Source organism: Chelmon rostratus, chromosome 16 (genome assembly GCF_017976325.1).
Source record: "Chelmon rostratus isolate fCheRos1 chromosome 16, fCheRos1.pri, whole genome shotgun sequence".
Lineage (NCBI taxonomy): Eukaryota > Metazoa > Chordata > Actinopteri > Chaetodontiformes > Chaetodontidae > Chelmon > Chelmon rostratus.
In genome coordinates, this window is record NC_055673.1 from 3,821,053 (window position 1) to 3,846,196 (window position 25,144).

The window sequence follows — 25,144 nt, forward strand, 5'->3', positions numbered from 1 at the left end:
TATGTGCATGTCATCATCATTGTTAAATTTAATTTCAAGCATGATGTATATACTGTATACAGATATGTACATATGTACTCCATATACTGTACAAACCACCTACTTCATGTATATAAAGTAATCTGTGACATTAAACATTCAATATCTATTCCAGCACTACTTGGACTCCTGCACTATTGTATTCCTGTTTGTTATATAAGGAAACATTTTTAACTCCTATATAGACATTGCATTTTGTTGTTAATTTTTGCTTTCATATGTATTTCTATCCATTGAATGTACATAGTGTGTCTATGTTTATTTTTACCTATCATGTTCAGTTTTGTTGCCTTTGTTGTTAGCTTTTTGTCTATTTCTATCTCTCTGAAAATTGTTCTTGGAGCTGAGAGCAATAAAAAAAACGAGAAAAACTTGTTCACACACTTGATATGATTAATATTGCAACAAAGAATAATTAGGCTGTTACCTTTGCAGCTGCAAAGGATCCCACCTCAGTCTAGACTGCACGTCTGCTGCTCCTGTAAGCATGAAAAAATATTTGCATAATTTATTTGAAAATAGACGATGACGAGATCATATTTACAGGAGTGCAAGCTGATTGTGACACCGGTTTGTTTTCCAACACAGCAGGCCCACCAGTGGCCGACAATAACCTTTGCAGCAACCGACATACTGAGCTGAACTTGTCTTGACCTCTTGACCTCTTGCACTGGATGTGTCTCCCTCAGTCACTGACATGTGAGGCGCAACATGACCACACAACGCATCTCCTGCTTTAAGAAGCCAGGCTCTAGTGTTTTGCAGTGATTCTGAGCCGATGTTCAACTGTAAGGGAGCACTAAGCCAAATTCTCCACCATCATCATGTTTTCATCCTTGCAGGGGGAGGGAGGGTTGACTACGAGGCAAAGTGGGGGGAGAAACAGACACACACACACACGGGGCCTAGTCGCCACATCTTTCATGCGAAGAAGCTGTGCCGCTAAACCGTCAGTAATCCGTATTTATTTGCATTAAATATATTTACAACACGTTGCTAGTTGGCGACTACGATACGAGATAGAAGTGGAACCGCCATTGCTAAACTGGGTTGTTCTTGTTCTCTAGCTGCGATGCATTCGGGCTAACTAGCTTGCTAGCTAGGCGAGGTGGCTAAACATAGTTAGCTATAGCGCTTAGCTTGTTTTGCCAACTTAACGCCAGACATAGCGTCCTGTCAAAAGATTTGTAACGTCAGACCTGTTTGCTTTAAACGTCATGCTAGGATATGTAATAACAGTTTAATACATATTGAAGGAGGGTAGCTAAGATAAGCTACTTAGCTTTACCGTAGGCATAGACATTTTTAGTGCTCGCTAGTAATGTTAGCCAGTTTACGAACTAACGTAAAGCGATGGCTAACGGTAGCTTGCAAGAACAGTGGTTTGTTGCCATTCGTCTGGGCTTTATCTCACGTTATATATTAAAACAGTACGCTTTCGCTGATTTGATTCAAGATAACACAGTGTTTGGTATCAATATACAAGTTACTACTCATTAAACAACCTAATGTCTTTGCCTTAAACTGTATCAGGACGAGACTGTCCTGGCATCAGCTGAGCAGCTGGCTGCTTTGCAATGTCCTGCTGTAGCATTACATCTAAATGCCAAAAAAATCCCCAAGCACACAAATACGTCTATTAACAAGCATACACACAGCTCTTAACCTTACAATGGGCAGAGTGATATTGGTTTTGTTTTTCATTTTAATGACCAAATGAGCAGTCTCGGTGCCACACCGTTATCTAATGCGGAGCTCTTTCTTGTGCTGGAATTTCAGACCCGTTTTTGGTTTCCCAAATCAACTCCGGCCCGGGCCTGAGTCCGCGGTCTAGAGTTTGATAGCGGGCTGTTTGAGACGGAAGCACGTCGGTGTGTAGCTGCCAGCCAGCCCCTCTGCCCCCACCACCATCATGGGAGACAGTAGAGGTGAGAATATAACTGCACTGATTTTGTTTTCAGCAATGCAACAACATGAGTGTTCAGCAAACAGTGAATCTGGAAACTAATGTTGATATTAGCTACAACTTTACAAACTATGCTTACACACTTGTCAGAATGGCTGTTTTAAATTCAGATCTATGAAAGACTTACCCAATACTCTTTTAAATGAGAAAATATTGAATTTTTTTTTAAACAGTGTTGCATCTGATTTATAATCACCTGTCTTCCAAAGCATACAATCATTTGCACTAATTCAGGGTCAGTTGTCCAGATCACCACCTCAGCATTTCTCCTAAGCAAAGTGAGTTTCAATGTAATGTGGATATTTGAAATGCAGTTTCCTTTTTCCTCTTTTCAGCATTACAGGTGTATTGCATATACAGTGAACACTATAATAGATTTAAAGAAACAAACTGTGTGAAGATAAGCACACCGCTGTTCTTTATATCATTTAAAACACACCAGCATTGTAATGTTGCTGTCTGTTACTGTGACTGTCTTACTCATGGTTGTTACCAAAATGTTGCTGCGCTCTAAAGAAAGTATGGAGTTCACTGTTTGGCCTGGTGTTTACTTACCTTTACCCAAAGCACCTTAAAATAACATGAGAACATGTAGTAAAGGTGCACTAGTAGAATTTTAACCTTTATTCCTACCCCAGGAAAGCTACACAGGCTTGTCCACATATGTCACTGTTTATCATGAAGTCAGTAAGGGCTTATTCGGTGTGCTTCATGACAGCTGAAGTTGCACCTTTCTTAGATATTGTTTTTGACTACATGCATTAAATTAGTTGAGTTTGTTGAGAAATTGTAGTGGGAGCATTGGCCTCCGTGGGCCCAGCAGGTGATTTGTGCGAGCATATGATTGTTAAATTTCTTTCCAGTGTAAGAGAAATAGATTAGATCAGACGACAACCAAGTACACAGCCTGAAGCAGTGAAAATGCAGCACGCAGCTGCAGAAGAAAGTGGCAATTAAATACAAACCACAGCATAAACAAAATAAATAGATAAAACAACTGGCATCTTAAAAGTCTTAAGCAATAGAGGGGATGATGGAGGAATGGTGAAATCAGCACTATGTCCCCTTACATGCTTTGCCATTTGTTCCCAGTGCTGGGGGAAAACATAGTTAAAATGTGTAAAACAATATATATGTTTGTTTGTTTTTTTATTGTTACTAAATGATTCAATGAATCTGAAGCAAAAAGGTGACAGAATTCCACCATATTCAAATCACAGAGCCAAAAAAGGTTTATCCTCTTAAAAATAAAATACACAGTTGCAAAAACAACAGGAAATGGGAATAGTTAAAATGCTCCCACTGAAAAATACCTTTATCACCTCTATTAATAAGCTTAGGCTGTTTTGTGCTACATTGTTTTTATTATATTAGCTATTTGTGTATCCTCCATCTTCTCTTTCTCATCAGATTCCCGTAGCCCAGACAGTTCGTCTGTGTCCTCCCCTCCATCGGGCCAACGCTCGCCTCCGCTGGTTCCCTCAGCCGCGGCTTCCATGACCTCCCTGCCTCCCATCACCACCACCGGGGTCAACAGCCCCATCAGTAGCATCGGCTCCCCCTTTTCTGTCATCAGCTCTTCACTGGGCTCACCGTGCCTACCTGGCACGCCATCAGTGGGTTACGGCCCCATTAGCAGCCCACAGGTAAGGGAGGACTTTTGTACCTAAGGGATATTATTTGAACATGCTGTTCATGTTGTGGCTTTCCTGTTCTGTCAAAGTCCGGATTTACCTTTGTTTCTGTGGTTTAGTGCAGTGACAGTTAATCCAATTTCCATTGCACTACAATAAAACATCAAATAAATCATAGTTTATGTGTAACAAGAGGTTGTCCGTTATCTGGTAATTACCTTTTTTTTTTAACCAAGAAAATCTGTTAAAATCCGATTTAAGTCTCTGTGGTCATAATATCCTCTGAAAATAATTCCTGAGTTAGATGTGAAAATATTCTGGCTCCATGTTATTTTCACCGCTCCCTCTCTGATCTTTGCCCTCCCTCTCGCTCCTCGCCCGATATTTTCACATCTAACTTGGTGAATTAAGAGTTTATTTTGACCAAAGCAGAGTTGGTGGTGGTTGTTGGAACAGTGAAGACGGTTTTGGTGAGTTTTGTTTTATTTCTGTCGTTTGAATGTAATGTTTTGCAATAATAAAATGACTGTTTCCTTAAATGGAGTCTGGTGGGTTTGGCGAGAGCAGCTGTTTCTGGTTAACAAAAAGGACCTTACTCTGTAACAAAAAGGTGTTTCTCTGGGGGGTTCCTTTCCATAATGTTTTCAGACACTTAGAATAACAACCTGAGCCTGTCAGTGCCAAAAACAAGCACTTTTAGTGGATGAACATTGACGCTGCACAGACACCTGAAGGGATTACACTGCAGCTCGTTTCATGGCTGCCGGCTGACCAGTTTCAAAAATTGTCCCCATTAGGCGCTTAGGCACAAAAACCTTGTCCTCATCGTGTTTGCCTTCTCCTCTGTCGTTCTTTCAGATCAACTCAACAGTGTCCATGTCAGGGCTTCATGCAGTGAGCAGCTCAGATGATGTGAAACCTCCGTTGGGCTTGAAGCAGCTGTCGTCCCACAGCCCAGGGCCGATGCTTTCCCAGAAACGCCTTTGTTCCATCTGTGGAGACAGATCCTCTGGTGACCAGACACCTTCAATACAACCCTTATGTTTTTTTGCTTTGCATTTGAGTTAGTGCCAAACAGCGTAAACAATTTAGAGGCTCTGAGATCCTGTAAAATGTCAGCCTTGAAACAAATTGCCATCCCTCTTGTCTTACTTGCCTCTTTTCTGTCTTCCCTCCCACACCCTCCAGGTAAGCACTACGGTGTGTACAGCTGTGAGGGCTGTAAAGGTTTCTTCAAGCGGACTGTACGCAAAGACCTGACCTACACCTGTCGGGACAATAAAGACTGTATGGTGGATAAGAGACAGAGGAACCGCTGCCAGTACTGCCGCTACCAGAAGTGCCTGGCCATGGGCATGAAGAGAGAAGGTGAGCCAGCAGGGGCACTTCAGGATACCTGTACATGGCTGGTTCTCAGCCCCTTCTGCTCATCACCCCTAAAAATGAGGCCATTTCATCTCTCTAAGCAGTGGAGAAGCTGTGGTGTATTTGTTAGGATACAGATTTAGCCCCGGAGCAACTCATACTATGAGATGTCTGCTCCCACTCTGGTTTCAAGAGTATCAAAAAGTAGTTGAGCGGGAAAAAAAGAAAAAAATATGTTAGGCTCCTACTCTTGTAGCACTCGCCGATTATGATATTGATTGATGGGCTAATTTCTGCGTTTCCGGAGCTGAAAGCTTTTTGAAAGTGGCGTATTTGGTGTGTTGGAGTGACACTACTAATAAGGAACCCTCTACTCATGCTTAGCAAAAGAAAATCTAAAGTTTTGCCAATTTCACTTTTGGCTGAACACCTCAACAGCTGCCTCGTTCAAACTCAGCACTTCAATGCAGGATGTGTCAATAAGAGTCTCCCTGTAAAAAGGCCCCTGCAGATACGGTTGATAAATGGCAGCCTTCTCTTGCCCCAAACTAGTGTATACTGCAGCCCTCACTGTTCTATAATCAAATATCAATCAATTGTATAGAGTCTGATAAAGGTATTCCACTGCCCCTTTGCATTTTTGTTTTTTTGTTTTGTTTTTACATTTAGGAGTTTTTTCTGGTGTCAAAACTCTTCATTACATCCGCAGTGAACCCATGACAAAGTCCAAGGAGGTTAAAAACATTCTGTAGGACCCGTGTAATGGTATGTTAAGACAATCCTTGTGAACTCATAGTCTGGAAGTGTCAGGCAACTATATCAGGTGTTTGTTTTGTGGCCACCAGTGATTTGTACTGATGAATACCACAAACTCCTCTGTTTGGTCTTATTAACAGCTTTAAACTGTGATGGTTCTAACCAGGTTCTCAAATTGTCTGAAACTAAACGTCAGACTTGAAAGCTCCTATCACTATTATGGTATTGGATGAGTTGACAACTCCATGAATTCAAAGTATATCCTCATCATATTAGTGGCAGTGATCTTGCTGATGAACTTTTTTCAAATCGTGTAATGCTTAAAGGGCTTTATATTAAAAAAGAAACACATTTACAAACTGCTGCTGATCTGTATGCTGCGTCGGACAAGTGTCTTAACACAGAAAATCACCTTAGAGCCATTTTTAATGCTGTCAATCTGAGATTATCTGCTGTGAAGTCTCTTAGAGTTGAACAGTGTAGGTAAGGGCTAGCTGAGTACTGCGATTTCTCATATGAGAATATTAGATTCGGACTGAACTTCCCAGCATTTATGATGCTGCTTAGTTTAATCAGAACTCAGTAAATGTATGTTGAGTTGCTGAGATGTGTGGTCACTGTTGTTACTATATTGATCACTGTAGTCATGGAGTATTAAGCTAACGCAGAAAAAAGGATCATTCAAGGCAGCTGCTTGCTGTGGCAGATTCTTCTTTCATAAGATGCCCCAACCTGTAAATCTTGAGCATAACTGAAATGAGGTCTCATACCTAGCCTAGCTATAATTAGCTGTAAATGCATCACGAAATGATGGTGTCAGTTTTGATATTTTTCCTGTGCATTTTTACTCAGACAGCTTCAGCAATAATTGTACAGCACGGGATAGAAAGACCGAGTACAGAGTGGTAGAGAGGGAGATGGGGGTGGGTCAGCCTTGTAAACACTAACCCCCTTTCCCCCTCTCTTCCTCTTTTTGTTTCCTCTGGTTCTCTCTCTCCCCCCCTCCCTCCTTCTGTAGTGGCCAAGATGAACGACAGATGTAAGGAGAAGAGGGAGGGAGGGGTGTGTGTCTGTGTCTGTATGAGTGAGCGAGTAGCAGAGTTATTACATTGCCTATCTATGAGAAGGAGCTACTTTAAAATGTTTTTCCATAGTTTGTTGCCAGTGCTCAGAGGTGGACCAGTGCCAGCCTTGAATCACTCCCCCGTGTTTTTTTCTGTAACCTTTATAGATTCAGGGAAAGTTTGCTGAGTATGCACACTCCTCCTAATCTTCATTCTACTTTAGTGTAAAGTTACTTACAGTCTTGTCATTGCCCAGTAAGGTCACAGTTACCACAGTCAGCCACAGAGTAGTTCCACTGCTGTTCAGAAACATTAATTTCCTTGTTTTAGGACGCTTTGATCCGCTTTGAAGGTTAGGTGTTCTTTGAATTCCCCGCCCAGATTTTTCAAGCCAATATTGGCTTCCAAATGGGCAGCTTTCCATCACGAGCCCACTTTGCAAAAAGTCTGGCCACCTTTTCTTTTTCTGCATCATATAGAACACAGTGACCCATGGAGATTGATGGTGATGAAATCCTTTGTTAAAGCGATTGATACACTGTTTTTTCAGTACAACCCAAGAAAATTGCAGCTATCGGCTGGGAGGGTTTAGGGTGTTCATCTTCGTATTCGTTGAACAGTGTAGGACTCTTAGCCTATTTGATTCAGACAGTGAAGCTAATCCGTGATCTTAAACATACAACCTAAGCAGCCAGGTTCGTAGGGCCTAACGGTGGGATGTTCTTCACGAACCAAACCAGTCACATAATCTCAGTCTGTGTACGAATGTCTGTGAGTGGTCGACTTTTTACACTTTTTGTTGCAAATGATTTGCAACAAATTAAACCTGATGACTTTAATTATGTTTATTCAAAAATACTTTTCTTTGGTATCTATCCATATTTGGTTCCATGACAACTTCTTTAGAACCTTAACAAAACAGAACAAGCACTGTGATTATACAGTGGTATTTATGAGATTTACATGGGTTTGAATAAACCTGATTGCTGTTGTGTTTCAGCAATAACCGCATTTCTTTTCTTGAACTTGATGAAAACAAGAAATCTAGTTTGGGTACAGGATTAAGAGAAACCTTGTTAACACAAGAAATACATGAAAACTCAAATCTGGTCAAAACAGCCTGATTTCAGGATGCCAATGTTACATTTAATTCTAATTCCCCACTCAATGCCACTTTAACATAATTAGTTATTAATAATAGTAATTTTATGTCTTACATGGTCCATTTGTGCTTTGGTAGACGGCCTAAAAGTATGCAAGACAGTATGAGAGACTTTGAATTGATCATGAATTGTACATATCTGTGTCTTTTCTTTCCCACTGTTTTGCATATCTTTCTCATTAATTTGGTCTTACTCTTTTATCTTTCCCTGTTCTTTTTGCTTCTTTTTGTATGCCAACCTCTACCCACACCTGTCTCCCTCACTTCTGTTCATTGTCCACATGTATTGTGTTAATCTTCAATTCTACGTCTTTTACTTTATCCATTCTGTTGTCTGGTGGCACATCTGTCTGTCACTTTTTTCCACCACCTTTCATTCTCTATCTTATGCTGTGTTCTTCTTCTTGTCTTTAATTATGTCATATGTTCTCTACCATCGGCTGCCTGCCCAAACCCTTTCCTTCTCTATCCTTGTCCATTCCTTTCCTCTTCCACCTTTCCTGCCTCTCCATCCTTGACCTCCTTCCCACCCACACTTTCTCCTGCCTGCTCTTCCTACTATTTCTCCCTTCCTCCCCTTTCTTGTCCTTCATTGTTTTCTTCTGTGCTCCCCTCTGTCCGCCCCAATCCCCCGTCCCGCAGCTGTCCAAGAGGAGCGGCAGAGGAACAAGGAACGAGACGGCGAGGTGGAGTCGACTAGCGCGGTGAATGAGGAGATGCCAGTGGAGAAGATTTTGGAAGCGGAGATGGCTGTGGAGCAGAAGACGGAGCTTCACGCAGATGGAAGCTCAGGCGGCAGCTCTGTGAGTAGCCTGGATGGTGGATATAAACCACAAACTGAGATAATGTTTGAGATGTTTTTCAAATATATGGTTTAGCTTATATTTGTTCGGGGACTACAGAATTAGTTTCAGAATCTGTACAGGCTGATGGAATAGTTCTGTGACTTTTAGTGCACTTATTTAATTAAATCTAAATCTGCTTTCTTTAGCCCAATGACCCCGTCACCAACATCTGTCAGGCAGCAGACAAGCAGCTCTTCACCCTGGTGGAGTGGGCCAAGAGGATCCCTCACTTCTCTGAGCTGCCCCTTGACGACCAGGTCATCCTGCTACGTGCAGGTAAGCTCTCAGTCCGACTCTAGAAGGTTTAATGAGTCTGAAGTGATTCTGCTGATTGACCGGTTGTCTCTTCCACCTCGCAGTTACCTTGCCCCCCATGTGCTTAGCCTTTACCTTCTTTGTGTCATGCAAATGCAGTCAAACGTCAGGGAGCACATCGGTGTACTTCTAGTCCTTATAGTTTTGAAAAATATAAAAAATGTTGTGCTACTCCTTCATATTCCCTGGTGTCCCTTGCGTACGTAAATCAGGGTGCACAAAACATTAGACACTGTTACACATTAGACACTTTTAAACACCGTTATTATAATGCAGATCCAATCTTTACACCACCAGCAAGTGTAGTTTTAAATCAGCATACCTCTGACCAACATTATTGAGAAAAACGGGGTTTCTTTTTTGCAGGGCAATTGAATTAGAATTAGAGTGTGCAGGGTTTTTTTTTTTAAATTGGTGTTATCAGGAAATCTGGTGTCCTTTGCCCAAAAACAAAATGTTTCAACTAACATTGCCTCATACAGCTGTGGAAAAGGAGAAATGTTTCAGAGGGTTTGATCAATAAATTTGTTCCATGTAGAAATGCGTTTAGTTCCAGGTTCAACTGGCAGATCTTGTGGGTCTGTTAATGATTACAAAACAATGACAGCAGGTTTAGCATGAGAGATCTTCAATTTGATGAATTAGGGCCAGGAACATTCAGTCATATTAGGTCTTCAGAAATAAAAAAACAGCAGAATATTAAAACGTTTTGATTCACTTGAAATATTGAGACACCAACTCCAACACCAACAGGCTGGAATGAACTCCTGATTGCATCGTTCTCCCATCGCTCCATCTCGGTGAAGGACGGAATTTTATTGGCCACCGGCTTGCATGTCCACAGGAACAGTGCTCACAGTGCAGGTGTTGGCGCCATCTTTGACAGGTAATACACAGATGCATACAGGCACAGACAGTATCGCTCTGACAGATACCACGAACATTCAGAGGTTTGAGTGGTTCCCCCAACTGGAGAGGACATGCCACCATAAAAAATATTGTGGTCACTGGAGAGTTTTAGCATTATGTGATTAAAGTGCTTTTTCAGAAGCTTTTCTTCTCCAGTTTGAAATCCAAACTGCGTAGGACTCCCACCTAGAATAGATCTGCTTCTACACAGTATTAGGACCACCTGCTCTTAGCCTGAAATAGACTGACTCCGAAAAGCCAGGTGAAATCCACAATCCCTTCTTGATTTCACCCGGTAGACTGACATCAGTCCTGACGGCTACATAAAGAAAGAAAGAGCACTTGGCTTGTGTTTCTGTGGCCCTGATGGATTCACACTCGCTGTTTTTTGTATTCTAAACACACGTATTATTCAGGTTTAGCTGGATTAGTGACTGGGGTAAGAGTTCAGGATATGGAGTCCTCATATTTGGTTGGCTGCAGCTGCTGTGTTCTGCATTGGCTGATTGGCTGAGAGACTTTGCTTCTTTAGTACTGCCTGTAGGGTGAAAGCGCATGCTGGGGAGGCTGGTGACTAATGCTTACCCATAGACATGCTTGTGCGCACACACGCACACTCAGTGGCATAGCACCTATTGCAGATTTTATTGTGAAAATGGCTGGCTAATCTACAATACTAACATGAGAATATACTGTATGATAGAATTGCCCTTTTAAAATACTTAAATATACATTTTTGTAATAATTTACATCCCACTGTTGCACATTATGTTGTAGAGGCCATGGGTAAATATTTTGGTGTGAGATTTTCTTTTACACTGACCACAGAATAATTGTTTTGTGGTCTCATCTTGATGTAAAGACCTTTGTTGTCTTGCAATCAATCAATCAATCTTTTCATGATCATTAGATCCAAATGCACACGATTCTTATAATTATGTGTAACTAACAGGCATACAGCAATCACTGCCAGTCTATATATCGAATCTCAGGCCACAACATTGTAAACTATGTAAGTAAAATTACAGAAACATTGGTTATGTGTTTTCTAGAGATTACTGTATGATTGCCCCAAGTGCATTATCAATGCAGAGTCATGTACATTTTCATTTAAAACAAGCTTGTTGGTTTGAGATCCCGAAATTCTTATTAAACAAATAATGACAGAACTCAATTTCTACCGTTTTTTTGACACAAAATATGTTGTTAGATTAAGATGGAAAACTTCTTATTCTGTGACTGAATACTGGGATGCTGTTGCATTATCCAGCGGTTGGGCTGTGCGATATAGAGAGAAATCTCCTTCCTTTCATGTTATGCTGTATAATTGATATCGTTGTGTACCGAATCAGACTCTTTACAGCAATATTTTTCATCATTTGGATGACACTTAGCGTTCTTCCACACGGCACAGATGCACGTAGGAAATTTTAATGAAGGCAACAACAACAAACATGAAGGGGAATGAATGTTGCACAGACAAGGTAATTTCAAACAGGAAAAGGAGTTTGACCAGCCAACACAAAAAGAGGAGCTTGTACCTAAAAGAGGGGCTACCTCTGTCACATGGATGTGGTTTAGGTATGAGAAGTCTGACTGGGACTGGTCCCAACAGCAGGCTGAAACACAGATTCAGTTCAATTTATTATTTATTTATAAATCACCAAACTACAACAAAAGTTGTCTCATGACATTTTTCACATATAGCAGGTCTAGACCAGAAACCCAACAATACCCCCACCACTATCCTCCTCACTATCTGTTTACCACCCATATAAGAAGCATGTCAAGCAGGCGTAATTGAATGTTTGCACAAAGGTTCTAAATAAAAGGAGTAAAATAATTGAATTAGTGCCTTTTATTTTGTCGAATGTTTAATTCAAAATGTAATAAGAAATAGGCTGTTTCAAGTGTTCATCCTGTATTAACTATTCATTGAATTTAATTAAAATGTGCTAAATCGTGATATGTATTGTTATCTGGATTTATAATGCCCCATATTGGGATGTAAGATTTTGGTCATATCGCACAGCTCTATCCAGGGGTATATTACATCAGCAGGTTTTAATACATTTTTAGTGCTTCCAGTCAGACATAATCACCTGACAAAGAAAAAAAACAACCTCCAAATCTGCAAGACCCCAACTAGATCACAACGTGTCAGTTCACTGTTACTTGCACAGTTTTTTGTTATGAAGGATTACTGTTAGAAATCCAGTCAGGTCGAAAGCAAGCTAACTGGGCTCATGGCAAATGGCTCAATGATTTTCCTCTGATAATTATTCATTCTCTCACAGAACTGCTCACTTCCAGCAGCAGGCTTTTGTTTCAGCTTTGCACCAGCATCTGTTTGAAGCTACTGAAGCATATTTCTTACAGGAGGTTGTAAATATTATGTCAGTTTGTCGGTCAAGCATTACTTGAGGTGGACTTTTAATTAGATTGGACCTGTAGCGCAAACACAGCAACCTCTAACAAAGCAACTGAACAAAGCAAAAAATACAACAGCTTTGCATAAAACACAACTGCACAACAGAAAAACATGAGGTTTCACAACACATATTGACAAAAGATAAAACACAAAATGTCAGAAAAGTTCACATTCTACAAACTGGAAAGCATTGGTACCTACTATTTTGTCTTTCTAAGCAGCGAGGTGTCTTATTTGCATAACTTGTAGGTTTGTCTCCATACTAGCCATCCAATCAATGATGAGAAAGACAACGATAGTAGGCACCTCTCTTTTCGGATTTGTTGTGTTTTCTGAAATGTTGTGCTTTCTGCTTTGTTGATTTATGAGTTGTTGATTTCTGTTTTTCTGTTTTGTTGTTTGTGTTGTTGATTTGTATTCTTAAATGTTGTATTTTGCACTTTGAGTCTCTATTTTTCACACAGTCGGCTCAGTTCAGTGAAACCTGCTTAAAGTCCAACTGAAATCACATTTAGTCACATGTTTTGTGTGTTTTAAAAGTGTTTTTATTAGTTTTTTTATTTGCGGGAATATCAGAAATGCTCCTTTCTCGCTCAGCCAGCTGGAAGTATGCGTTGGTGTCTGCGTTTCATTGACAGCAGCAGAGCGTCGATGTTACACTGTAGGGAACGAGATACAAAATCGACAAAGTTGCAGACTTGTAGCCTACATGTCATGGGCAGAAAGTGTGTTGTAGTGGTACTAAAGAGTAAAAACCACATCAGCGTCTAACTGGACTGAAGTGACATTTGCAGGTACATATGCATGCTGTTTAATGTGCTGCAGCTGAGCAGCTAATCAGTTATCTAGCCTGCAAACCCATGTTAGCAGTGCACTTTTTTAATGTTTGTTTAGTCACTGCTTCAACAAGCTAAGGTGCAGAACGAGATGTGTGTTCATGTTTGTAAGTTTAGATTAGAAGGAGGAAAAGCTAATGTTCAAAGTGTCTGTGGCTCTTGTGTAGCACGCTGGCTCAGTGTGACTGTCTCCTCTGCTTATGGTGGAACTCTGGCATTATTGCATTGTGTTTGATTTGATATATATATATTGTGATATATATATTGAAATTAGAGCTCCATCTACATAGACTTATACCTGAATGCTATTCTATCTGTTGGGTGGTATCATAAAAACAGAAGACAAATTAATTTCTCCCATCCGTTTCTGATTTTTTCCTTAAAGGAGAATGCTGGGCAGTGGATTTGTGTGTTGTAGCACACAAAAAATGCATTTTAATTTCAGTTGGACTTCAAGTTTTCATGATGAGAGCAGCTATTAAAGGCTGAGGGTTTTTCATTTCTGAACACTTTCATGTGTACTAATGGTTTTCTGCTGTTATGCACTTGGCTCATAAGATTTATCATAACCTCCTGTCTGCTTATTTTTATATGTGTGAGCATTGTGGTGCCTTACCTGTCTGGGTGCAGGTGCAAGATAAAACAAACTTACAGTCCAGACAAGAGAAATGTGAACAATCCCCATGCAGACTGTTTTACGACAGTTTTAGATGTATCAGAAAGTAGTTTGTAAACCATATATTAGCACTGACTGTACAGCTGAAGGGCTCAGAAAAACAACAGAATTCTGTAATAACACTGTAACTGTGTAATGACATTGTAATAACACATTGTGATTGAATACACAGGGCGCACAATGCCGAGGTTGGGGCCATATTTGACAGGTAATTACGCCACTACACAAACACTTTTCTTAAACCCCTCCTCTGGAGTCAACTTTGAAAAAAAAAAACGCAGAACCAGAGCTGAAAGGTTGATGCTTATAGGCTTTTCCAAAGCTTTGCAGAAGCCAGCCGGTTTTCACCACAGGATATTATTCTGAACAACATCCACGGAGAACCGTTTGACCCGATCGCTCAGTGAACTGTAGGGGTGTGGTTTAGATGATGATGACAAAGAGCAGTACTGCTCTTTGCCCAGTGCCAGACCATAATGAGCTAATCAAAATTTGTGGGCTGGCTTTGTGAAGCTAGCTTTCCCAGGACATTAAAGTTTGGGTTTTTGTAGTTGGACTGTATGAAATACTTATGCATGCCCCCAGTTTGGAGAGGCAGAAAGGTGTACTGGCACAGAAGCAAAGCAATGTGCTGCTGTGGACAGGGTCAGCAGCAAAACAAATTTTATCCACCTGGAAAAATCAAAATCAATTTAAGTGTATGCTGTATTTAGAATATTTTCAGTCACCTACTTTGCTGTCAGACAGCTCTTTTCTTTGGCACTACACTTTCTCAACTGTAGAACGTCCATATTCCTACGCCTAAGCGCAGCTGTGCCTCACACTGTATTACGCCACATGTTCGGGCTTTCAGCAGTTTGTGGAAGGGCTCTGACGGCAAGGTAAAGCCCTGAAAATAGTGTCAATATACTATAGACTGATTTTAATTATTGCAGGTCGACCTTTTTTGGGAAGATAAAATATATTTTTCTGCTGACCCTGGACATGGACTTGGACATGGTTGTGTACTGTATTACTCCAGTGTAGGACACTGTTTTATACAGTTGGGTTTTTACATGCCCTAATTTACTGTTGAGCCTTGTGGAGGTGTTGTTGGCCCTCTTCAGTGATACTTCCTTTGTGATGAGAAGACTGTGTTTTGGGCTTGGGTGGTGTCTGTTAATAAAATCAGTCCACATCAATAAAAGCAGATGTCCATTCCTGATGATGGAGTAGCAAAGATGTCCTTAATGGCTATCACTTATTTCCCCTCACCCCCTGGTCTGGATAGTTCTCTCGTCTTTCATCCAAGTCATAAATTCCTGGCAGGAGAGCAGAAGTAGTTAGAAAAGATGCACTTATGGTGCACACCAAGCCTCTTCAGTCCCTGCTGACGTTCCGTATTACTGCCCTACACATCTAATGAAACATTACATTTCTCTTTGGTTGAAATCATATTTATATGTTGGTAAGTTGTTTGGACAAGTTTATATTTCTTCTGTTTTTGCCATGTTTAGGTTTTGTTTCTACTGCTTGCATGCATTGTTCTTGACTTACAGGACACCAGTCTTCATTCCTTAGGTTCCAAGATTTGTGAAGGATTTTTTCTGAATGAATGGACAACATTTAAAATAAAAAGTGTAGCGTCCACAGTCATTATGCATTCGCTCTGGCCTTCTCTTGATTCATGCGTCAATGCATGCAAGTAAAACAACTAGTTAGAGATGCATGTGGGTAGAGAACCCACCCTAAAATGAGCCAGTCTTGAATCTTTGAATTATGTTTAACAAGGCATTAAATGTTACCAAAAGCCTACGAATTTGGTGTCTTTATTTCTTCTGTAAGTGGGAATATTTGTCTAAAATATGTGTGAGTGTGTGTGTGTGGGGGGGGTAGGCCTTCTAGAATTAAAACACGTTTAGCCACTGAACCCTGTGTGCCATATATTTGCACCTCCTTAAAGTCATCGGATGAGGGAAAGACAACATAACGACCATGTGACCATGTGGGAAAAGATCCTTCCGCAACACTTAGAACAACTTCCATATATTTGCTAGTGTAATTAATTCTACGGACAACAAAGACAAGCCACCACTGAATCCATAAAAATAAAAATAAAAAACAAAAAATGGAATCAGCCACAGCCAGAACTAACCACCATTTGGTGGCAGCAGTTTGCCACCCTGACCAGTTTTAACTAGTGTTTTTTCTTGCCCTGCAGAACCAGCAGTTCAGCCATGCACTAAGTAGTTTGGATATAAAGTCAATATATTGAGAAGAATACATAAACAACAATATGATTGTGGAGTCTGGTCCTTCTCTATTGTTCTTACTCTCTTACTGCCTCTCTTTCTTTCTCTTGTTTTTATTGCTTTCCTGCTCTCTTACTTTCTTGTCTTCTTCTTCTCCCATCCTTTTCCTTGCTTCTTCTTCTCTTTTCTAATCTGGCATTGTCCTCCTGTCTCCAACTGGGATTTCTCCCTGTACTTCCTCTCCTCTCCTCTCCTCTCCTCTCCTCTCTGCAGGGTTTTGACAGAGCTTGTAAGCAAGATGAGAGACATGCAAATGGACAAGACAGAGCTGGGCTGCCTTCGAGCCATCATCCTCTTTAACCCAGGTACCCAGACAGGTGGAAGGTTGAAAAATGTCGAAATGTCCGGAATAAAATGTGCTTCATTCTAGTATAGCAATAATGTAAATGTCTGTTTTTACCTGAAGATGCCAAGGGTTTGTCCAACCCCAGTGAGGTGGAGCTCCTGAGAGAGAGGGTGTACGCGTCTCTCGAGGCTTACTGCAAACAGAAATACCCCGATCAGCAGGGCAGGTAGGCTGTAACACACAGGCATGCTGAACAGCAAGAGGTGAGGTCGTTGGTTGTGATGGGTGGCACTGCTGCTCAGACACAGTTCGATCATATTCAGCTCAGGAACTTTAACATGTCAGTGCAGCACTGAGCAGCTGGTTGAAGGCTGGATGTGATGCAGTGGTTTCCACCAACAAGAGTGACACTCAGAAGGTCCTTTCTGTTAATGCTCAAATCTGCATTTAAGGGTTGGTCACTCAACACACTGGACTCTTGATAAAATGACATAATTCTGACATACTGTTGCAGGTCGTACATAATGCTGCTGCATGCATGAAGGATTTTGTTAACATGAAGAACCTCCACCATGTCTGATTGAGTGATTGTTGCCATGCTAGTGCTTGTATTTGCTTAAATAAAGCTGTCAGAAGAAGTAGAAAAACAAATGTCACTCAACTGTCACTCATCTGGCAAGATACACCTACATAGATTTAAAATTGTGTCATTTAGTCTTTCATATTTTTATTTTAAGGAATAAATACTGGGCAATACTGGGGTGATGCCATGTATTAGCTGATGCTTAGGAGTGCATTTTATGATGTATCCAAACTGCAGTTAGTTTCACTCTAGCAAGTTGCATGTCTGCATTTCCCAGAATGCCCTCTGACAACAATTTGAAGTAATATACTTTCACATACTTTTATTGCTTCATGCAGCTCGGAAGTATTTTTTTCAGTTGACACAATTGATCTGTGCTCATTTCTCACTCTACTGTCTTTCTCATCCTTCCCCCTGTTTTCAGGTTTGCAAAGCTCCTCCTCCGGCTCCCAGCACTGCGCTCCATTGGTCTAAAGTGCCTGGAGCACCTGTTCTTCTTTAAACTGATTGGTGACACGCCCATCGACACCTTCCTGATGGAGATGCTAGAAGCGCCTCACCAGCTCACCTAGAGGAGCCAGGTTCGGTCCGGTCAGGATCCGATGTACACCAGGATTACCAACACGTTACCCCATGTTGGGTCGTTGGCTCATCTCATTGGGCCTCACTTAACTGCAGCACCTGCTGGTTTTAATGTACCGGCTTACACTTGTACACACACATACACACACACACAAAAAAAACACACATATACAATGTCACCGGCTAATTACCTTCACACACGCACATGCAGATCTTAACATGCAGACATGACTTGACATACAGCATAACTAATACACAGATAATACGGCTCTGAATGAACAATATGCTAATACACATACACACATTTTCACCATCTTTTCCCATATTCAGTTTTCCACCATAGGGGGTTACAATTCAAGAATCTCCCTTTTATCACGCATATACAGTAAATGTCTTAATTTTAAGTTAGCTTTCAGTTTTCACATCTTCATCTCACAGTGGGTTTCTGCTTCGGCGTAACTGGTATACTTCCCCTGTTTTTACTTGGGTTACTTAGTTACACTGCTAGCTCCACCTCTGTATATTATATCATCACTAGCCGGTTAGTTATTCATGTATGGTTTTAGCTTAAAATCAGGTGCGTAGCATTTCAATCAACTGTCCACCATCAAACAAATTCACTTCTTATTGGTCAGGAGGTGTTCTATAGTGGACAGGCAGACACACCCTCCCAGTGAGTTCATCCAATCTTGTAAACATTGAAATATTTTATGCTTTTTTGAATATTCATGCTGAAACTTGTTTGAGTTTCTATTTTGAAGTACTGTACTCATGAAATGAGAGCTTTTTCCAAGGCATTGAAATCCAGGAAAAGGGGGGTGGGAGCACTTTGTTGAACTGACAAACTTTGTCCCTCCCACTCTGATGCGCACAGCGGGCTTTGTAAGACAAGAAGAATGACTTGAATTTTTTTTTCCTAGTTTTGATTTTATCCTTTTCTCTACTTTGGCAGTTGGTTGGCATTTTAAACAGCTTGAGGCTCACAGGAAGTACAGCTTCATGCAAGACAAAATTGTATTTGTTAGTCTTTTACTTCCCATCCCCCCAATTCCTCCCCGTTCCCCCAATTCCTCCCTTTGCTGGTGGTCATTTATGCACTTTTGTGAGTTGTAACTGTGTAGATGTTCCTGTTTCCTAGAAATGACCATCTGTTCTCAGACACCTAAGATGACCTTGAAGGTGCTACGTGTAGGGTTTTCTCATTATTGCATCATTGTCAAAACAGATGTGATCATTTGTTGCAGAACTTGATAAATAATTGGCCACTTCCTGTACAGATGATAGCCAGGTTTGCAAATTAGCACTAACTAGACAAATTGTTGAAAATGTTGGCTGGTATTAAATATGTTAGTTTGTCCTAACAACCAGTCCAGCTGAAAGTCTGTTATTCTTGATTGACTATTGACCGTTTAATTTCTCCTGGCAGTCAGTCAGTATCAAACTTCCTTTAACTGCCCACTGCTCGTGGATGGATCCCCGGCTGTGGATATAGATTGGTAAACAATGCACCAGTTTGGAATTACTAAAGACCTCTGGTGTGTCATGTTACTTTATGGCAATAATGAAATAAGTTAGTGCTATATAATGGAAATCCTACACCTACTACCTGCTGCTTTGGAAGCGTTATTCAGTGTTTATTGGCTCAGTGCTTGCCACTTTTGTACAGTAGATGTAAATAATTAAAAAACAACAGAGAAGTCTTGCAGAAAACAAAGGCCTGTTCACACTCTTGTGAATGTGAAACATGTGGCTCCAACAAACAAATCCAAAAGCTCTATTTTTTTCTGTTGACTCCACATTAGACTTGTACCGACATCACCATGAAATTGTTATTGAGCCCAGGGCCAAACCACACCTCACCGCTGCTTTTGCACCAACTTCTGCCAATGTTTCCTGTTGTTCTTGGTAATTGATTGGCTGGATTTCATTGATAATGGCACTTGACATTTACTGTGATTGAAATTTGTGGGCAACTGAATCTGAGCATTGCAGTGAAAAGTCAAATGCAGCTACCACATGATCAGGAGATATATACAGTAAACTATGAACTAAACCGTCTGCACATGCTCAAAGATGAGCAGTACCGGGGTACACGGAAAGATTTCTGACCATTTTTTAAGTATTTAAAAGAGTGTTGGCGTTCTAAGGTATATTTAGCCTTCTTATTAGTCGCCACATTTAATAGAAATTAGACACGTGCATTTTGCAGTATCATTCTACAGGGAAGAGGCACGGCTGTCCTCTACCAGGTGCTAAATAACTAACATGGTCTTTCAGTTTAAGACTTGCACATTTTCATCAATGCAAACACAGTATGCAAGAACAGACAAATCAGAAAGCCATTCTCCACTCTTTGAACTGGTCTGCTTCAAACATAGTTTTCCCTCTTAGTCGTAGTTTTTTTTTTCTTTTTGTTATTTCACAACCCCTCACTTAATCGCAGACTCCTAACTTTGGAATAAGAACACCAGCGGAGCGCTTGTACATTTCGACTGTGGCTGATAGGTCTTTACTCTACCAGACACAGCCAGTGTATTTTGTATTTGAGGAAGCAGTTTGGCTGGTGGAAGCAATGAAAGTAGCTGTTGAATTTTGGGGTCCACCAGCTGCTTTGACCAGAATGAGCAATGAGCTTCCTGCCCTGCAGATAGTCCAAATACTTCTTCTCAAAGAGGATCCTTGGCCTCCCCCATGTGATGTGGACTTGGAGGCTGGCAGTTAGATGACCTGTAAGACAGGTGGTTTTGTTTAACATGTCAGTAAGTTGGTCTAACCTTAGAGTTTGGTGTTGTTTCAGTTTTTCTCTATCCATGCATACGGATATATGCGTACAGTATGGCCAAGCCGACAAAGTGGTCTCCAGATGTCTATTAATTTACTCCATGCAGAGAAACGTCAGCCCCTCGTGCACCACTGCTTCGTCATTTTGATGTTTGTTGGCAAAGAAAAACAAGGTGGTGGCAAGCTCGTGATTTAGGTGACAAGCACCAACATCTGCTACCATTCTTGGACTGTGTATGCTGTGGTATGGTGTCAGTGCTTTAGTGGCTTGAGTTGCTTCAGATGAGCTAATACTAGCAGTCTTGAGACTTGAGTGAAAAGGATTTTGTGGCCACCAGGCTTTGAGATCTTTGATCTGGATTAGAGCTCAGCCATCCTTAGACAGTTGGGCTGTGGAATGAACTTTGTGTTTGTGTTTGTGTCCCTCAGAGAGTACGCTGAGGTGCTTTTGTCAATAATCTCATCATCTAATTGTCTGACGTCTCAGCAACTTTCTCCGCAGGACCTTATTTTCAGAGCTTCCTCTGTTGAATCTTAAAGCTGGCTGCCACTGCGTCACGTTCATGGTTGGGGATGGGAATGATCAGTGGAGAGCTGGAGGATCCACCAGTTTGCATTAAGAATAGTAGTCACATATAGAGCTGACTGAGCAAACGCCAGTCTTTCATCATCATCAAAAAGTCAAAATATGCAAGTCGTATATTCATATTGTGATGACATTGTTAAACAACTGTCATGCAATATGTGCATTGCATTTCTGGCGTTCATCAGTTTTGGCTTCGTCTGTTACATAAGTTACTATTAATTGACAGTGAAATCATTAAGAATTCCCATCCCTTCACATAACAGCAATGCATTTAAGTTTTGCTATGCCATTTCTGTGTTTCTTTACATTTTGCTATGAGCTTAGGTCATTTAGAGGATGATGAACAGAGTAAACTGAATAAACAGAATAAAAAAGCTGTACAGTCAGTGCAGGTTCTGTATGCTAAGCCACTTTAAGCTGTGCTGACCAGGCAGACTGTTTTAGCGAGAGCCCGCGGTTGGGTATTTCAGTTTTTTTTAGCGTTTGTTATAGGGAATATGTGGCCACATGTGTATGGTTTAATGCACGTGTGTATGGAATCTGTCTGCAGCTACGCCTTTTGACTGGCAGATCCTATAGCTTTGGCTGTGATGTGCTGAGCGCTGTTAAATTGGTTTGTTGAGCAAAATAATGAAAGGATGCACAGAGGAAAAGGAACCAAGCAGGAGGGGTGATTCACTGGCTTGTTGACCTGATGCTTTATCAACACAACCCAGCCTCCTCCCTTCCTTCACTTCGCCCTGTCTCCACTGCTTTACTTTCAGCTTAACAAACGCTTATTCACTCACTTACGTGGGCTGAAAATGACTGGGCTTGGCATTGGAATGGACTTGTAAAATAAACCTATGATTCTTGGACTGTTTGAAAAGGATGTGAAGCTTTTCGTGGGACAAGCATTGGAGAGCTGTAAGGAAGGGATTCAGTGCCGTGTGTCCCTCTTTGCTTACTTTACTTGACGGCAGAGCAGCGTCGATCTGCTGGATCGCACCGCACTGCCCACAAATGTTTGTCGTTGCAACCGTGTGCACTCAAGGCAGACGCATGCTGTGACCTTTTGACTGTGTAGCAGTATTGTTGTCGCCATCTTTGTTACATTTTAAAAGTACTCACTTTTCTGAAAGTAAAGACATTGATTAAAAAATGCTTTTTTTGAAATGGATCACAGGCTGTGACTGAAGAGTTGATCGTCATATATAGATAAGATATCAGGGCGGCATTTTTACCTATTGACACAGGCCCCCTGGAGCCAAGGCCCATCCCGTTATGATCAATGAGGCAGTGTGTGCTATGCAGCCTTGAAACCACCACCCTCACTGGTTTATTTATCACTGCCAAGCTGTTTGCGGATGTGGCCGTTTTAAATGCAGGGCCACTCAGTCCCCAGTGCTTGTTTTTCATGTATGTTGTGATTATTGTGCAGCGCACTAAAGAGTGTGCGCTAACCTCGGCCTGTGTAGTGCATACTAAAGAGGGGCCCTAATAGGAATGGAATGACAGCTCGTGTGGAGAGGGGAGGACTGGTCACTTGAGAGAAGTAGACCAGTGTGTGGTCCCCTCTCGGTGCTCAAGCTGTGCATTGGTGCTTTTTATAGGGTCCCCCAGCCTGAAAACGCCTGCTTTGGTTTCCAAGATGCAGGGAAATGCATATATGAGTGAAATGCAAATAAGGAATGATGGACCGGCTCTTCTTCAGTTGCATTTGGTTGGGTGTTTTCTGCAACTGGGTCCACTGCAACCTGTTCACTGTGTTGGAGTCATACGTGGCTGAAGCTGGATTTTACCAGCAATAAAAACTAAACCTTCAGAATCTGTTTTAGATTATCAGGGAGAAGCTGTGGCTCTAGTCGTAGACGCGCAGCTCAAAGGCCACTCGGATCCACAGGGCTGGTTTGCAGGAGACACCTCTGAGCAGGATCTGCTTACATTGAATGAACTTGATGGGAGGGATCAGCCGATTATGATTGCTCTCTTTAACGAGGAGGTTGTTGGTGTTTAAGGTCGGCGGACTTGTGAAGGTCAGAGAGAGGAGGAGGGAAGAAAAGACGGGCAGGGACTTACAGAACTCTGATCAGGTGTTCGTGTGTCGATCGAGAAGAAAAACAGAAAACCTTTTTTCCAGTAGATCTAGAATCTTCCTTAATTGTTTACTCTTCACCATAAAAATCCACACACTGTTTCTTTGTCTGGTTTCCTGTCTCCCCTTTCTCCAACTGTGCTCTTCATCTTTTGTTTATTACAAAGTATTAAACAAGAACTGTCAGAATCAGAATGGAATCTGTCACTCTTATTTTTAATTTTTCTCTCTTTCTCTCGCGTCTGTTCTTTGTCCTGTTTGTATCCTATTCCATCGTACATGTGGAGCTGATTGACTATTGTGTGCTTCGGGGATTGAAAGAAGACAAAAAATATGAATAATTTTTTCAGTCATTAATTCTGAATCTTGTTTCTGTTTGTTGTATCATGTCCGAGTAAAGGTTTTAATACTGTACGTGATGTGTTTTTCATTTATTATTTCTTACTGAACAAAGTTGTGAAGTTGTCCCAAATCATTTCAGATATTGCTCAATGTGAATGTAAATGACTTTCAATTACAGCAGCTGCACGCTTTACAGATTCTGTACATTACGAGCGTGTACTCGTTAACTATAGGCACCACATCAAACACCCACTCACTGTCCATGAAATGGAACGTCCCAACTCGGCTCCCACTGTGTCCTGGAGAAATGATGGTATGCTCCTCAGTCCAGCAGGACCCCAGGGCCCCGGGCGACCGCTGGCACCGCACTCCCATCTTTCAACCTCTAGAGGGAGCACCAACCTCTTGTCCCGTCCAACTTTCAACAACCGTGGCCTCCTCTCTCTCCACCTTCTCCCTCCTCCTCCCTCACTGCCGCCCAGCGCCCTTTATGCACCTTGGCCAATAAAGAAGCACCAGAGTTGAGATCACAACATTTTTATAGGTACATCTCACCCGGCACTGGTGGCTCTATTCCCCCAGCCGCATTTTTAAATGTTAAGAAAGATAGGAATGTGTTTGTATCTGTGTGACCATCTAGTTAGTGGCGCTCTCTCTCTCTCTCTCTCTCTCTCTCTATTTCTACATCACTCCTCCCACCTCCTTCGCTCTGCCTCCTCCCTCGTCCATGACAGTCTGTCCAGATCATAATCCGGTGTAGCTCTCCTTCGTCCTGGCCCACAGCAGCCGGACTGTAAAGCCCTTGCACAGCTTAGCTCACTGGTCAAGGCCTGAAATGATGCACAGGCCTTAAGTTCCTGGAAAAAAAACTGAAATCACTCTATTCTACGATCTGTACGCTCAAATATATTTATTTATGTTGTATTTAAAACCTGTCAGGCCAGTTTTTAGAGTTCTAGAATTAGACACACCATTGATATGTTTGTGCATGTTGTTTTACTGAAAATCACACCGACACAGAAGTAGTTAGAGCATGTTTTTGCTCTTTTGTTGATGTCTGAGAGTCCTAGTTCTAGATCTCCCAGAGTCCTTTAGCCACTAATTTGTGTGTTTCTGAGAAGGAGTTTAGAACTGGTCACATTTGAGAAATTTTGCCAACTCTCTGAATTATTTATTGTAGAGTTTAATAGGCTGTAAAACTTGCCTCTGGTTCCCCTGACGTGAATAAGTGGACTAAGACAAATGAGATGGAGGTTAAGCATCACTCTCCATGTTGCAGATGTCTGAGCCAAGTGTGCCAATGTGGAAGCTGCTCCTGCAGTAGCAGCAGCTGCCAGCAGAGGGAGCAGGCACAAAGAGTTTTCTGTTCAGGACCGTGAAGCACATTGCAGCCATGTCAGCAGCATCACATTGAGAGAAGACCAGATAACCTCACATCATGAAGCAGTAGACAGTAAGTTGCCCGTTCTGATTCAGGATGGTTGTTGCGAACATGCTGAGGTGAATGTTTTATTAAGATCAGTGCAGAAAATGCTGGATTTCAAAATAAGATTTCCTCAACATACAGTTATTCTGCTTAAAGTCGACTCTTTTGCTTTTAATACAGAATCACTAGATGCAG

At 41.4% G+C, this 25,144-nt stretch overlaps 1 protein-coding gene across 2 annotated transcripts; it reads left to right on the plus strand.

Moving 5' to 3' along the window:
• Positions 1 to 911: 911 nt before the first annotated feature.
• Positions 912 to 23,595, plus strand: rxrba (retinoid x receptor, beta a). Of its 2 annotated transcripts, XM_041955198.1 has the most exons (12): positions 912 to 988; positions 1,819 to 1,967; positions 3,416 to 3,651; positions 4,498 to 4,651; positions 4,828 to 5,007; positions 8,629 to 8,789; positions 8,978 to 9,107; positions 9,900 to 10,032; positions 14,171 to 14,206; positions 16,503 to 16,594; positions 16,696 to 16,801; positions 17,583 to 23,595. In XM_041955198.1, exons 2-12 carry the CDS (start codon positions 1,952 to 1,954, stop codon positions 17,728 to 17,730), a joined length of 1,392 nt encoding a protein of 463 aa, XP_041811132.1. In that variant the 5' UTR covers positions 912 to 988; positions 1,819 to 1,951; the 3' UTR covers positions 17,731 to 23,595. The 2 variants fall into 2 exon arrangements, with proteins under 2 accessions (XP_041811132.1, XP_041811133.1); XM_041955199.1 differs by lacking the exon at positions 14,171 to 14,206.
• Positions 23,596 to 25,144: the final 1,549 nt, after the last annotated feature.

Bases quoted from the DNA above. Each gene is read 5' to 3' on its own strand.
- rxrba (XM_041955198.1), top strand. The intron at 14,207-16,502 runs GTAATTACGCCA...TCCTCTCTGCAG, and splicing joins GTTGGGGCCATATTTGACAG to GGTTTTGACAGAGCTTGTAA. The intron at 16,595-16,695 runs GTACCCAGACAG...TTTTACCTGAAG, and splicing joins CATCATCCTCTTTAACCCAG to ATGCCAAGGGTTTGTCCAAC.